The sequence below is a fragment of the Plutella xylostella genome, chromosome 5 (genome assembly GCF_932276165.1).
Source record: "Plutella xylostella chromosome 5, ilPluXylo3.1, whole genome shotgun sequence".
NCBI lineage: Eukaryota > Metazoa > Arthropoda > Insecta > Lepidoptera > Plutellidae > Plutella > Plutella xylostella.
In genome coordinates this window covers 9041538-9058452 of record NC_063985.1, presented here as the reverse complement: position 1 = coordinate 9058452, position 16915 = coordinate 9041538, and the positions used below count along the sequence as shown (strand labels likewise).

At 39.1% G+C, this 16915-nt stretch overlaps 1 protein-coding gene across 1 annotated transcript in view; it reads right to left on the bottom strand.

Moving 5' to 3' along the window:
- The window catches only part of LOC105382612 (amyloid-beta A4 precursor protein-binding family A member 1), a 109411-nt gene that overhangs the window by 24167 nt on the left and 68329 nt on the right, over nucleotides 1–16915 (bottom strand). The window contains exons 3-4 of the mRNA XM_048633225.1: nucleotides 6300–6335; nucleotides 1427–1581 (exon numbers count right to left, since the gene is read on the bottom strand). Coding sequence (XP_048489182.1) covers nucleotides 1427–1551 — 125 coding nt within the window. The 5' untranslated portion in view covers nucleotides 1552–1581; nucleotides 6300–6335. The remainder of the gene's footprint in view (nucleotides 1–1426; nucleotides 1582–6299; nucleotides 6336–16915) is intronic.

Genomic DNA, 16915 nt, shown 5'->3' with positions numbered 1-16915 from the left:
TCCGTGAAAGTATGGGTCAAACGAAAAGTATTATTTTATAATAATAATGTTCTAAGACTTCTGGGAATTCGTAAAAAGACACTTTTCGTGAATTTTCCAAAGCTTTAAAAAAGAGCCCCTGAGTCAACCCCTTTCGTTTGATCCATAACTTCACGAACACCTTGTATTTATGTAATTTGCTAACGTTGTAGTCACATATTTAAATAATGTTTAATGTAATCACTAACGTTTGGAGATCTATCCCTCTGGAAATTGCATAATTATTCACTAGAGCAGTCGAGCAAAGCTTTTGTCAACAACACCCAAATTGTTAGTATTCAAAGAGAAACGCATTCGAAATAAGGGACTAGAGCGGCAACCATGTATTTACATGACAATAAGCAAACTCGGAGATAATTAAACTCCAGTATAGATCTGTCCCACCCAGTTAGTGACTTGCTACGGCGCGGCGGTTTTGTTGTTTTAATTCAAAGTGATACAATTGGAACTTTAACTAAACGGTTTTATTTAAATGAACTAAATTGGTACAGTTATTTACATGGATCAATAAATGCCACTGCCTTCCTTGTACTATATCAATAAAAAATACACTTTAGGTTAATTGCATGTACGATGTACGACATTATTCATAACATACAACACCTAACATAGAATTTGGAAAGGTACTACATATACAAATTAATTTAAAAGCTTTTCGTCAACTGAACATTCAAAGAAATACGTACCTAAATACATATATAATGAACTATTACACAGTAAGTAATTCAGATCTTGGACATAGAAGAACAAAAGACTATTAAGTAGCTACGTACTTAATCCTAATTGTGAATAGCTAAGGCACGGTTCCATTTCCCGCCCAGTTTACCCGGTCGGTCTGTGCCAGGGTTAAATTTATGCGATGCATTCCGGCATCACAATGGCCACAATATTTGGGGCGGGTGCCAACGCGGTGCATGGCTGTTATCGTTGTGTCAATGAGGTCAACTAATGTGCTCGCCTCTTGCGAACACCCGTCTGCGAATGATACCAATGGGTATATAACAGTATTCTGGATAAGCACTTGTGGCTTATTTACTGTTATTGATGCTCTAAATGCAGACGATGAATGAATGGTAGATGTGTCCGTCTGTGTTAGTCCGTTTTAAGTCTTTGGGTCTGTTTCAGAATGTCTGGATACCTGTGTTTGTGGGATAAAAGATATGCCGTCACACTCTGTAATTATGTTTTAGACAGTGACATGCGATTATCCAGATATTGGGAATCATGCCCTTAGGGCAAAGTGGTGTGGCATATTAGCACTTCCTCTAAACATAGTAATCACAAGAATATTGATTGTTTCATCCTTTTGCCGGGTTTCTGTTACATAATTATTCATTATCATTATCTTGCAGTTGCAAAGCAAAAGTACCAGGAGCGCATAGGTTACCTGTCGGTGTGGTGCTGCATGTTTCTCGGGCGGCACTTGGGGAAGAGACGCGTGATGCGCTCGCCGACGTCGGAGCCGGGCGTGGAGTCGCCCGCGCCGTCCGTCCGCAGCGCGGCCGTACTCATCTCGCGCCCACGATCACGCTAACGGGCGCCCTGAAAAATGTGTATGTATGTATACAGGTGTTGGGCGCTTAATCGCGTAGCTGTTTTGAAGGGTAGCTCAAGCTGAAGGGCTAGCACGGGGCGCATTTAAGACGTGACAAGAGTTTTGCATCGCGCTCAATCGCATCGCGCAGCCTCAAGAGTGAGCGCGACAAAGAACTTTTGACATGTCTTAAAATGCGCCCCGTGCTAACCCTTCTGCTCAAGTTAACAATAGAAGGTGTTACAACTTTTGAAACAACCAAAAAGTTTATAAACCTATTTTAAGGTACTGGGATTCAGTGAAGCTATCACATAAAGGCATATTTGTCCGTATCGTTTAACTTTCAACAAAATGGTAAAGCTATCCCGAAAATGTTTAGACCAAGTTTCAGGCCCCAATTTGACCTTTTTATCGGAATAGCAATAAACTTGCTCACCTAAGAACCTACTATATCTAACGGTATTCTCAGAGGGCTCAACTTGGCTGAAATTTCAGGTCACTGGTTTTGGTATTTAGACTTTTACAATAGCTTGCTTATATTGAGCTTTTAAAAGGGGGAAAATAGATTTCTCCGTCGGTAATTTTCGCGTTGTTTTTTAACATCAGAGCTGGAAAAGTTAGAAAGTCTGACAGTTTAACTCCCCTAACTACGGTAAAGTGGGACAAGCGCATCAGCAAAACCCTCATTTCCGCAGCTGTCTGCCGGCCGCACCGCATGCTGCCAAACTACTAGGATCGATACTACACTTAAATGACGGAGCCACGAGCGAAGCGACTTTAACAACTAGCGGTTGATACAGTTAGTTGAGAAATGTGGAGCGTTATTACCTATATAATTATTTTAAAACAATACGGTTACTGATCCTTTGGACCACAAGTAGCCGATAATTGTTTTTTGAGGAAAGTGAATGTCCTAATACGGAAAACATATTTATTTAACTCTTTTTAGAAATTTATCAACTCATGAACATTATGGCGAAAAGGTGAGTAAAATTTGCAGCAAAGTACGGAGAAGACCTGTTCTATAAGAACGTCTATTTTATTATATTAATTGCACAAATACGCTATCCTATAAGAATTCCTACCATTTAACACAATATAATATGTAGGTACCATGTAAAGTATATAATCTACCTACACCATCTGTAAATATGTTACTTAAGGTACTACATCCTACAATTTTTTTAGATCGCTGCTTCAGTGGCCCGAGTCTCAAGACAGTCGTTCCGCCGGTGCGAGTGTCGACGACAAAGCACAGCTTTCGCCTAATGTCATATTTATACGATACGGTTTTATTGCGTCTGACCCGGAGGAGGATGCCAGGCCTTTTGTTCTGGGCTAGCCTGAGGGTGCTCGCGAACATTAAACCTAGCGTTATTTTGGTCTCTACATTTTAGTGCTGTAGCCATTTTAGAAAATATTTTTTGAATCGTTGATAATATTACCAAGTAAATTTAAAAGTATGGTGAAATTTCAGCCTTTACAGTGTACCTACAGGTATTTTCTTGTAGAGCAGAACCCATGGAAAAACATTGAAACATTAAAGTTTCTTCAAGGCATTTTATACTTGTAATGAAAACTTTTTCGTAACAAAGAAAACCGACCTATTTTAATGTTTCCCCAGCGAGAACTAATTTACTTCTTTCGTTAGAAGCCTTGTACAGTCGGCCCTGGTTGGGAAGTGTTCTTTGAACTTCCGTTTCATGCCATTTGTAGCGAGAAATTCAAGACGGTTTTCGAGAGAGGAACATTTTTGTGCGGTAGACTCTACCTGCTCAGTTTACTAAGCAGAAAATATTTTCTTTTGTCCGAGAAACCTCTCCTGCCTCTCGGAAGGCCACGTACCGTGAAATAGACTGCTAGTGCTAGCGACAAGAATATCTAACTATGCGACAGCATGCTATCTCTTACTGTCTACGTTATGTAGAGATCTATGAGTTATAATGAGAGATCCCGAAAACTCATTAAACATCCGAGGAAATTTTAAAGCGGCAAGAAATATATCGCTCCTAGCCACTCAATGCTATAACCACCTTGTTCTACTTTCCTTATTAGCAATAGAAGCTCAGAAATAAATGTGACCCGAATATAATTTAATTGGAAAATTCCAGGACGCTTTCGGAAAACGCTAAATTGAAAGTGTCATTTTAGTTATTCAGACGAATTCGAAGGTAGAATCATTTTAGCGTTTCCAACGGTTCATTCGAGTTAGAACATTATAAGACATTGAATTTAATTTGTAGTAATGTTAACTAATTGAAAGTCCGGGGGTGGTGAGGTTCGCCGGCCGCGCGGCTGGGGTTACTCTATCTCTAGCTTGATAATGTTTGTTAAAAATCGAAAGATCCAGAACTGTATACCCGATTGTATACAGTTCTGGATCTTACGCTTAATACTTAGATAGTGGTGGTTAGCGCAGGAGCGCATCATTCTGAAACTTAGTTTTCCGTATGCTAGAGTAACCCCCTGGAGGTTTCGTCTCGCCAATTAGCGAGCTTCCGCTTGGGCTTGTACAGTTATCTGCTGAAAAGAGGTTGAGTGTACTCTGGACGCGTGAAATAAGTTTTTAATACTTCTCTCTAATTACTGCTAGTAATTTAATTCTAGCGAACTGCTAATACTGTGCTGTAAGTGCTGTACCTGGCATCTAGAATAATTGAGAATGTAAAGTTGTACGCTTCACGATTTCCTATATTAATAATTTCTTTAGAAGCCTAGGAGAAATATAAATAATAAATAAATAAATAAATAAATATGTGGGGACATCTCACACACGGCCATCCGACCCCAAGCTAGGTAGAACCTGTGTTATGGGTGTCGGACAGCTGATATATCTACACAAATACATAGATAGATACATATTGAATATATAAACGACAACCAGACACAAGGCAAACACAAATGCTCATCACACAAATGTTTGCCCTGGGCGGGATTCGAACCCGCGGCCCTCAGCTTCAGAAGCAGCTTCACTACCGCCTTAGCTACGGTGCCGTCTAAGTTTAATAAGTTTAATAAGTAGAGATGTAAATCATTAATACTTTATAAGTACCAATGTTTTTCTATGTCTGATTTATGTGGTGTTCAATAAAGTTATATTCTATTCTATCCTATTCTAAATATTTAAATATATTTAATTTTAATAATGTCAAGGGTCGTCTAAATTTTTATACCGGTAAATTCTCCAACAGCATATTTAAACATATCTTATAGAAGTTATGGGGCCGAAACTTTCTTCAGATATTTTAATGAATGCTGTCAGAGAAAGGCAGTCACAGCCGCCTTCGTAATTAAAAATCCAATCGAAGTTAAAAAAAAACCAAGGAAGTATCAACGGCTAAATCAATTTTAATGCAACAAAAACCTCTAGGACAATCGTCGTTTAGTTAGTCACATATTACCTAATCGTGGGTATATTTACAAAGGGCTACATGAGTTCCTAAACCTTAAAGGTGCACCCCAAAAATGGCATGATAAATACAATTCTTCATCCAGTATAATAAAGTAAGGAGTACTTGTACTTATTAAAGTAAAGTATCACGAGAAGAAAAATAACCTCTCATAATTTAGCTTTTTTAACACGAGAAGATAATTCTAGACAATACTTTATCTTTTTATGAATGAGTTTAAGAAACAACAAGAGGTCTTCTTCTCTTTTGTTTTGATATCATTGCAAATTGTGTATTATAAATTTAGTTCAGTCTTTTTAGATATTACATACTAACCATGTACATTATGCATTATTTTTACCTAAATAAACGCTAATTTTACGATAATGTTAACGTCTTCCCTTTTTCTATGCTCTTCTTTCTTCAAATTAACAACGTCTTGCCACTAAGAACTTTTTAAAAGAACCTTGCTTTCAAAGACATAGAAAAGTTTAACAACTTGCAGCAACGACCCCTTATTGTGGTTGTACGTACGATGAGAGACGTAAACTAAACTAGTTGATGTAGCCCTTATTTCCGTAAGCAGAAGGGCCAGAATTACATGACGAGCTAAGATTCATTTTAAATGTAGATCTGCTGAAAATGGAAGGTTCCAGAACACTGTAGAAGTCCAAACGAGCCTGTGATATATCGTGACGATCTGATAAGTCACACAGCTGAATGAAACGTATATGAATGTATTATATCCAATCATAACTAATTGTTGCATAAAGTATTATATTAAGGAAATACACTCACAAGCAATGAAAAAGTTCCACTCACAAAATTCCGACACCAAACGATCCCAATTTTTTCAAACATTTTGAAAAAAATATTACTGTTTTTAGTTGGTACAATCCTGATGCTCTGTTAAATGTAATTCAATGTTTGCGAAGGTGTCATGATATAAGCTAGCGTTTTCCGTTTAGGAATAATTTGGTGCTTTTCTCAGTGGACCCTTTTCATTGCCCGTGAATGAACGAGACCATGTTCAGTGATAGCTAGTAGGGATATAAACTAGGACGGTACTTACTGCTTATGAACTGAAATTCTATAAAACAAGCTTTTACATAGTATAACGGTAAATGCGTTATGTACAATGATCAGTTGGGAAACTAACTTGAGTGGGCTTTTTATGATGTTTACCGCAAATTTCTTTACAGCAGAGACCCAAAAATTTTAGCAGAACATCTTTTGCAGTAATAATAAGGATAATTACTTTTTAGGGACAAGGAAATGAGAGGAAAAGTTTAATGCAAAATCATAATATAAGATATTTTGAGAAAAAATGTTCTTACAAACCCGTTAGAAGCATTTCGGCAGCTCTTGTAGACCTGAAACAAAATGAAAAGAACGTTTTTACTTCTGTGGCTGAAAAACACGAGTCCGCGAGTTGGATTTTTAGAAATGCTGTTTATGGTGTAGGTACCATTACACTTTACCCGCTTTGGTTTATGATACAAACACATTTAAATTATGTATTCCGACAACTTCAAGTTCACAACGTCACCGCGTGAAACCTAGACGATATATTTCAATATTACTGCATATTTGAGACAATCAAAAACGTATTTAGCGCTAAAATTTAAGAAGACTAAAACAGTTATAAGTACCGACACAATAACATTTAAAAATGCTGAGTATAAGATCGAGTGAAGTGTCACCTGTAATGAATGCAGCGAGCTTCTCGGATCGACATTTAAATTCGTTACCGAGTGCAGCGAGCACCCTCAGCAGAAAGCGCTGAGCTAGCGCCCTCGGATAAAACAGGGCAGCGCTTTTTGCGCTAAGATGGCATAATAAGGTGAGAGAGCGTTGAGTACGTTCTTGTAACTTATATCTACACTACAATATAAAACTAAGTTTTACATAATGTTCCATGTTACGGAGGTGATGTGAGGTTTATGGAAAGTGTTCGTAATTATTTCTCTAGCGAAATTAATGCTGTCGTACTCTACATAATTTTGTATATCGAATAAGGAGAATGGCGTAGCCCTTTTTCGATTTTCATTAGCATCAAAATATTGACGAACAAACCCAACCTACGTAAATAAATCGGCATACCCGTAAACTCAAGTTTTCGGTTCCAATCCAATAATATGATTTAGTGTAAACTAACCTATTCAATAAAACAAACAGACGGAAATTAATATCAGACCATTATTAGTTTAAAAACTAATTCATTGCGTGTATAACACACCGATCGGTATTGGCGCATGGCTAGCGTATATATGGTGAGCTGGCGAGATTGGGAAGAGTATCTTTATATTATGTCGTAGGATAATTCGATCGACTCCGCTACTAAATTTCGAAGTACGAAATTTCGCTGATTGTTATTTATAAAGTTTATGATTCCAATGTACGTTAGTTCGAAAGTATGATGGAATTCCACTCTTTGTGAGGCATAAAGTATATGTATGATTGCGAAAATACGGATAGTTAGACAATGGTGCAGTGAATACTTTATTTGCACACTACACGCAGAGAAATATCTGGCTACCTAAACGAGAAAAAACGCTACTGTAACTAGAACTTCTGTTTGCAAACGTGACAGCAAGACTCGCGAAGTTAACTTTACTAAAACGATTCTGGTATTATTTTACCTGTCGGTTTATTAATAACAACTAGATGTTTAGTGTAACCGACCAAACAATTTAATACTAACTACAAGTTAACTTACGCGACTGTTACAATACCAATGTAATTGTAACCATTGTCAAGTAAAGATTACTAGATCGATTGTTAGGACTACTATGCAATCTGGTAACCATAAACACTTTTTTCTTTGGGTTTACTAAATACTTTGCTGTATCTACTAATGAATTTGTGTTATATAACGACTCGAACTTTAATGATTACTGTTCGTATTGCAACGCTAGCTGTATGTTTATTGTAACAAGTACAATACACATTGTAATACTAGCATCCTAGATATTGTTACAGCTACTATTTCGTATGCAGTACCTACTTGTTTAGGGGTCGGCGCAGACAGACAACGTAAAGATCCTCGCGGAAATTTCGAGGTAATTGAAAAATTAACTATGTCACCATAGCTTAAATTACAAAATATATCAAAAAATGGTGACATAGTTAATTTTTCAATTACCTCGAAATTTCCGCGGGGATTTTTCCGTAGTCTGTCGGCACCGACCCCTAAAACAGTAGGTACAGGCATACGAAATAGTAGCTCTCTGGAATCAAAAATAAAAATATGAAGTACATAGAAAAATGACATTTATTTTATATTCTTAATTCTTCTCAATATAATCATCTGGGTTGTATTGTAATTGTAACCACTTGATTTATTATAATTACTTATCTTAAATTGAGATCAATTAAATATCAGACTCGAATAAATATCGGATACTTAACAGGATTTTTTAAAAATGATGTAAGTACTTATTTGTTTAAGTTGTTGAAGATCAATATCCAGATCAGTTATGATATGAAAGCATTAACAGTGCTGTAGTTTCTGTCCTTTTTTCTTAGCTTTGGATGGTCGCCATAATTGATTTTCGTCCTGCATGTTTCCCAGAAACCATTATTATATTGACTCCATTTCCTCGTAATTTTCATCGCTAAAAAACAAAAGATTAAATTAAAATATTTAAAATGGTATACCTTATAATATAACCATAATGTTAATGAAGTCGTACATTTTATTACCAATCAAAAAAATACAATCAAATCACTAATATTTATAGGTAGAGATACAAACTTAATTTGAAACGTATCAATATACTGAGGTAAACCCACAAACCCCACTGCTGCAACAGCTGTGGGATATCTCCGTCAACGTCATCGGACATCACGCACAAAATCACGTCAAATTTAGCGTAGAATACACAAAAACAAATAATTTATAATCAGTGAGCGCTAGGTGAGCGTGGTCAAAGACACAATGGCGGCCAAACAGTATTTATGATGGCTTATATGATGATTTACAAAACATAATATAAACAGAACAAGATACTTAGCTATGAATACCACCTCGATTGTTAATGTAACATTATTATTTTAAATAATCTAAAACACGCTAACAGAATAGCACTCATTAATACATACATTGTTCCGTTTACTATTTCCGGGGTGGTTTTTAATATAATATTCTTGTTAGGCAAAACCACTACATAAAAAGTAAACCAAATTAAACACAAATTATACGACACTTAGAACGATATGTACTGCAAACAATAACTTAGTTGTAATAAAAAGATTATTATTTTGATACAGACACACTCGTAGTCCACCAGTAACATTCTAAATCATTAACCGGAACTAGATCATTTAGTGACTGTGAATCCCTGTTTCTTAGTACACACAATTCATTATTATACATACTAACATAATTATTGTTTAGGATGCAATAATTATTGATGTTTTAGTTCAATAATATTTTTTGTGTGCTACATAAATGAAATAATATAACGAAACATACGATTAGTAAGAGTGAATAATTAGTCGTAGATATAACAAGGACACAGTATTTCAAACTAGAAAAGTTGTAACCTAATTCAACTAATCGATTTAGTAGTTCTGTTTGTCACCAATTTCTCTGCGTGTACACACATACACACTACACTAAACAGTGCCTTCCTTGTTGCTACTCATCATCCGTTGCCATTTACTATATTACCGGATATAATAAGATATTTGTAAGGCTGCGGCGGTGTCGGCTGTTGCGGTTTCCTGTGACCACATGCTGCACTATCGAGCCCCGAGACTGGGTAAGCCGTAACCACAAAACATATGCAGGTAATACAACGTAATACCTAAGAACATATAATTTTATAATATGTCATTTCTTTTCAAACGAGAAATTAAATATTTTAACTTTGTCACAGCTACAAAGTTTTGCGTAGAAGGAAGGTGGAAGAAGTTTAATTTAACTTCTAGCCGTCTTCTTTATTCACTTTACTTTGTATAGGTATTCTATATAAAAATTTCAGCGTCACTTGGATTACAAATTATAAGTTGAAGGAATACAACAAGTTACAATGGAATGCAAAACAGGGAAAACCACATAGTCTAAATTATATCAGTGTTTTTAGTCGAAATAAATATTATGTCCGTCCGTATCACTGAGATCAAACAATGTTTTTTTTTTAGAAACTGTTAGTTGAAGAGTTAACGTGGTATTGGTAACGAGGATAAAATTTTTCTATGATGACATTAACATCACCAAGTGAAAATAATGACCATTGATTTTTCATTCCTACACAAGTAACAAACATTAGCACTGGAGTTACGCTGGCATTGATTGACATGTGGAATTGCTTCCCTTTTCCCTTGAACGTAATGTACGTGGGTATATCTATCGACCGCTACACAGATATTTTTTGTACCTATAGATGCTGCTGCTGATATTTGAAATTTCATAATAATTGGTTGAGGCATTTTCCCGTGAAAGACTAATAACCATCCATTCATCCATACTTCTTCTTCTATCGTGTAAATGCACTAAGCTAACTTACTCCAGTGTTTTGCTACTCTTATTGCGAGATCATTGGCCTTCATCAGGTCTCCTTGACTGCTCTTTGGGGCATTAGGACACTCTATAAGGTGTGACGTAGTCTGGAGGCTTCCGCAACTGCATAGAGTGACTTATTTTCTATGTTATGTATGTATATGTATGGTTATTTCCTAGTTCAGAGCAGTATTTCACCTACCTTTAGCATTAAGATTTGACCTATTTTTAACTCGTACCTATAGTTTTCTGAATAAATATTATTCTTATTCTTATACTTGCAAACGTTTATAATAGGTATTGTAATCTTGGTATTATAGGTAGGCACGATACATAAATAACTGCACTAACGCATGGCTATACGCATAGGTACACCGGCCGACCATAGGTACATACATTTGCATAATATATCTACACTATATACTTAATTTAAATAATAATTTCCTGCCATGAGACGTTTAGTGATCGATAACAATATGCAGTTGGCAACAGCACAATCATGTTGAATTAATAAAACAATTAGCTACAGGCGGGTACGTTACTTACTAGCTTGCCACTATGCAATTACGCGCTTTGTGGAGGCATGTCAAGTCAAGAGCATGAGAAGGCGTATTCCAGCCGTATGTTGCATACAAATAAACAGTAGGGTTTTCATGCCATATCAGTATACAAATATATGTAGAACAGGATGACCTTAAGTACATTAAACAAAGGTTGCATTCGAGTGAGCCACGCGCAGGAACTAGCGTCCTGACTAAGGTACATCCTCTTAGTAATAATTACCATGGAGATGATCTGCCATGAATTTAAATATTGGGTAGTACCGACAGGTATAAAAAAACTTTGACTAAGTATCGATCTAGATTATCTAGAATGTTTCGTGACTGACGAGTCTAGACGTGCCGTTGTAGGCGGCGGCATAAAACAATAACCTTATCAGAAAACTCATTGCCAGAGCGCTATTCCGAATAAAACCAAGAGCTTTTTTACGGGCACTTTTGAAAGCTATTGGAAAGTCTATACAAACCGTTTCCACGGGATGAACAATCTAGGTACTGCCTAGAGTTATAGATATTGTGAGTACATATTTTTAAGGGTTAACAACCAGCATAATAACCATTACCATTTTTTTACAAATGTTGTAAAATCACTTCATTACATTACCTAAATTTATAGGTATAATTCAATCAATCAATCAATCTTTGGTTGTGGCACTATGCCGTGTGTGACTGACACAGCAAATTCCGCCAAATTCAATAGTAATATGGAACACACATGTATATTATAGCTGTCTTTACGGTAATTTAGATATATTTACAGGGTTAATACCTGGAAAAAACAGACAAACACATTATATATACAGGACATCACAAATAGGGGTTAGTATAGTTTTAGTATATATAATGACAATATACAAATTTACAATTTAATATTATTAGTCTTGAGAAATCTGTACAGAATGTTAGCAACTGGAGTATGTACAAGTGTTAGTAGATAATTAATATTTACAGGTTTAGGAATGGATGGGGGGAGGAAATCGTGGAGGGAGGTTTGAAGATTGGGACACTCAAAGAAAAGATGATCAACAGATCCTTCGCTGGTACCGCAGTCACATACAGAACTATCACGCACCCGAATCCTAGCCAGGTGCACAGGGGTGCACGCATGACCCAGACGGAGCCTGCAAATAGTGGAGGTAGCAGGTTTATCAAGGAATCTTGCTCTAAAAAACCATGGCCTTTTGGGGATATGGGGTTGAATGTTGGAGTAAAACTTACCTTTGAGATTCCTGGAAGTGTCCCAGGACACTTTCCAGGATCTATCTAGCCTCGGGCCTGCGAGCGAGGCAAGGTCATGAGCGAAGTTTTGGTAATGAGTATCCAGGCCCAAGCTAACGGCTTCCTTAGCGAAGGAATCTGCACACTCATTACCAATGATGCCACTGTGTCCGGGAATCCAGGCAATAGCTACCTCAATACCCTGAGTCACACAGCGATGAAGAGTTTCTCTAATTTTGAGAATTATTGGAAATTTTGATTTAGATTTAAATGGATAAGCGATGATAGCTTGTAAACAGCTGGCCGAATCTGATAAAATGATAGTTTTATTTAATTTGTGGGACTCAGTGTAGAGAAGAGCTTCTAAGATAGCTGTTGCCTCGCCCGTGAAGACCGAGGTTTCAGGAGGACACTTGAAACTCAACACAACCCTGTATCTGGGTAGCCATACAGCCAAACCCACGTTGCCATCTTCAGATAATTTAGAGGCATCGGTGTAGATGGGGAGCCAGTCCGGCCACTCAGTATTGAGTTTCTCATTTAGGGCTCTATCGGCCCCAGGGGAGTCCTTTCTGATGCCCAAATCCAGGGCTATGTTAGGTTGAAAAACTAGGGTGTCATAGGGGACTTCGAAAAGGGGGTTAGTTTTAAATTTCACAGTGGGATGAGGGAGGTTAGTGCAAAAAATGAATGTTTTAAGGAGGAAAGAAAGACCATGGTTTTCTTGGGAGTTACATAACCGCCTAAGGGTATCAAGCTTGGCCAATAAGGGGTGAGAGTCGGATTGCCAAATTTTGAAGAAGAAACGATCACACAAATATTGCCTCCGGAGTGAAAGAGGGGGATCAACGCACTCCACCTGCAGGGCATTGGTGGGAGAAGATCTCATCGCACCCGATATAATACGAAGACACTTGTACTGTATTTTGTCGAGTTTTTCCAATGCAGCCTTGTTACAGGGGTCCAGTACAAAGGAAGCATAATCGAAATGACTTCGAACAATAGCATTGTACAAGAGTTTCTGTGAGTAGGGATGAGACCCCCACCATACGCCCGACAGAGATCTAAGGACGTTGACGCCCCTCTCGCACTTCTGAGCCACATAATTCATGTGATGGGTTCCCGATAATCGTGAATCTAAAATAACGCCTAAAAATTTCACTTTGTTGGCTACAGCAATTGTATCTTCTCCAATAACGAGATCGACATCAGGGATGTGGCGTTTTCTGGTGAATACAACTGCTGTGCATTTTGGGGGGGAGAGAGATAACCCATGACCATCCAGCCAATCCGTGAGGTACCTAAGCGCCAGGTTCAGCTGTACATTTGTCTCTTCTAACGAAGGAGATGCATAATAGAGAGCCAGGTCGTCGGCGTACTGTAGAATGTCGCAAAAGCAGTCAACGGATTTATCAAGATCATAAGTATAAAGACTGTAAAGAAGGGGGCTTAAGACCGATCCCTGGGGAAGGCCTTTCCATACAAATTTTGGGGAGTCCAAGGTCGAAGGGGATTTTATGTAGATAGATCTCTCCATGAATAGGCTGCAAACCAAACGGGTAAGCTTCACTGGAATGCTCAGCTGGCGCATTTTCTGCCTGAGCACAGGAAGAAGGACGTTATCGTAGGCAGACGCTATGTCAAGAAAGACACCCACAAGGTATTCTTTCCTCTTAAATGCGATGTGAATATCTGTAGTAAGAATTGCAAGGCTGTCTAGGGTGCTCATACCTTTCCTAAAACCAAACTGGGTTTTGGCGAGGATTCCCCTGTTTTCAACTAACCATTCCAGCCTGCATTTAATCATGTGTTCCAAGATTTTCGACAAAGCAGAGGAGAGGGCGATTGGACGTCGGGAGTTAGGGTCACGGGGGTCTTTTCCGGCCTTCAATATGGGAACGTATATTTGCTTACTCCAAGAGCATGGAGTAACTCCATACTCAAGAAAGTAGTTTATCAGCTCCAAGTAGAAGCACTTGACCTTGAGGCTTGATTTTGAAAGGAAAGAGTATGGAATGCCATCAATACCCGGAGAAGAATCGGTTAAGCCAGATAAAGCAGATTGAAGTTCATCCATAGAGAATGGAGAATCCAACCTGTCTGAAGATGGTAAGGGAGCTGGTGGGGGGCGGAGAGCACTAGAGTGTGGGACATAAGGTGGAGCCAGTTTATCGCTGAACCCTTCTAGCCATAGAGAGGGATCGTTGCTCAAGATATCTTCGACATTAAGGGAACCGCGATATCGCCGAATGTATCTCCACACCAGAGAGGAGGGAGACCTAGGAGAAAGATTTTCACAAAATCGGATCCAACCCTGTTTCTTTTTCTTTTTAAGAAGCCGTTTGGTTCGTGCGGCTATTCTTTTGTAACTTATGAAATTTTCCATGCTCATATTAGCTAGATAAACATCCTCTGCGTTTTTTCGATCTTCAATAGCTGAAGTGCAGTCAGAATCCCACCAAGGTGGTGAGACTCTTAGGCCCTTACGAGATTTTTTATTTTTAGCAGAGGATGTGAGAGCTTTTTCGAATAGTTCATAGTTACCAAGAAAGTTGTCACTGGAACAGGGTTGGATCAGATTAAGTTTATCTTCAACAGAGGTGATGAATGTGGACCAGTCATTCCTACCTATCATGTATCTTGGGAAGGCACATGAATCAGCAGGGACGCTAGTTCTGTTAGGTATAGTAATAGAAATTGGAAAATGATCACTCCCAAAAGTATTTGGGAGGACCCTCCAGAATATTGATGTTGAAAGAAGAGGAGAAGAAAAAGTGAGATCAACAGCACTTTTTGGGTTCTGACGTGGAAGGACTCGACGGGTAGGAGAGCCGTCATTTAAAATACAAACATCTAAGGTATCAAGCATGTCTAAGAGGGCGATTGCAAAAGCGTCGGTGTGATAAGAACCCCATGAGGTATGATGGGCGTTAAAGTCCCCCATGATCAGGAGAGGTTGGGGGAGGGAAGAAATGATGTTATAAAAAGATGGAAGCAGGGAGGGATGAGGATTAGGGAAATACACGGACACGAAAGTAATGTCTAAAGCCCTAAGAGCCACAACATTAAATTCCTGTCCGTGTGGGGGGGTAGGGATAGAGGAGAAGATAAGGGAACGCTTCACAAGTAAAGCGCACCCAGCAAACCCGTCATCCCTGTCATCCCGCAGACACGAGTAGCCCGGAACTCGGAAACGAGAACCTGGTGCTAGCCATGACTCCGAGACGGCAACGACAACGGGCTTGATATCGTCAATGAGAGTGAGTAATTCATGTGATTTACTTTTAAGGCTCTGAGCATTCCACTGGAGGACCCGGATCGAGTTCAGAGCCATTCTGGGTGAAGGATGTAAGTTCCTTGAGTTTTAGAGCAACGTGGGGCGGTATTGTGTCGCTGAATTTAGCCAGTAGACTAACAACTAATGAAAGAAGATTGTCTAATAAGTTGTCATTAGGGGTGATAGAGGCGATAGAGTTGAGGGCACTTCCATTAGGAAGTGAGGAAGATGGGGAAGAGATAAGTGCCTGATGGGCAAGTCTGTCGTAACCAGGACTGAGGGGAGACCTAGGCCTACGCTGTGTGTATACAGTCTTTTTGTATGATTTGTTTGCAGGTGGGCCAATAGGTTGTGAAGCAGTAACTTCAGCAAATGATTTTCTGCTCTTAGGAAGTCGAGCATCGGCTTCAGCGAAAGAGATGCTGTCCTGCGACATAATGACTTTAATGGATTTCTGTCTGGCTTGCTCAGGACAATTTTTACTAGTGGAGGCATGACTTCCGGAACAGTAGATGCAAGTGGGAGGGTCGGCATCGCAAGTCTCACCCAAGTGTGGCTGGGCACACTTGTAGCAGCGAGGCTTGGACCGGCAACTAGCCTTCATATGGCCAAACCTGCAGCAAGCATGGCACTGAATTGTCGGGTAAGTATACCTTTCAATTTCTACCGCTGCACGGTAGGAGAAAATTTTCTCTGGGAGAAGTTGACCTCTAAAGGTGATGACAATGGTCTGAGTAGGGACGTAGGAAGTATTTCCATTGTTAACTACTTTTCGGCTAATTCTCCGGGCTTTTAGGACAATACCACAGCCAGCCGGGAGGTCCAAGGAACCTACAAACTCATCCATGGAGAGATCAACTGGTACTCGCCTAGCAACACCCATCCGGGTGATGTGGTAGGTTGGAATTACAGCCTTAAATTTGTTTGTAGTCAGGGCAGGATGCTTGATAAATTCATTGGCTGCCTTCGCAGACCTAAATTCTACAGTGACCCTGTTGCGGCCTGTCATTTTGACACCATCCCTTGTGATGTCGGAAATTTTATTTTTGTACAAAAATTGACCGAACTTGATAGCCCTAAGCGGGGATGAAGCAGCTGGAGCTGTACTTCCCGACGAGCTTTCCTGGGTGACATGTACGATGAATGGGCCGGGGTCAGAGTCGTCGTACACCTTGGTGGCGTCGAGACTAGGGTGCGTGAATATGGTTTGTATGCTTGCGGATGCTAAGTCGGGGTCGACAATAACACGCTTACCTTTTGGTGTTGAACTTTGTTCATCATCCCTAGGGCGCTTTCGCGTCTCCTGGGAAGAGTCCGTGAGTATATCAGGTGAGGAAGACATCTGTTGATCATCTGGGGGATCAGGATCCGGGGGGCGATCCGAGTGGTGCT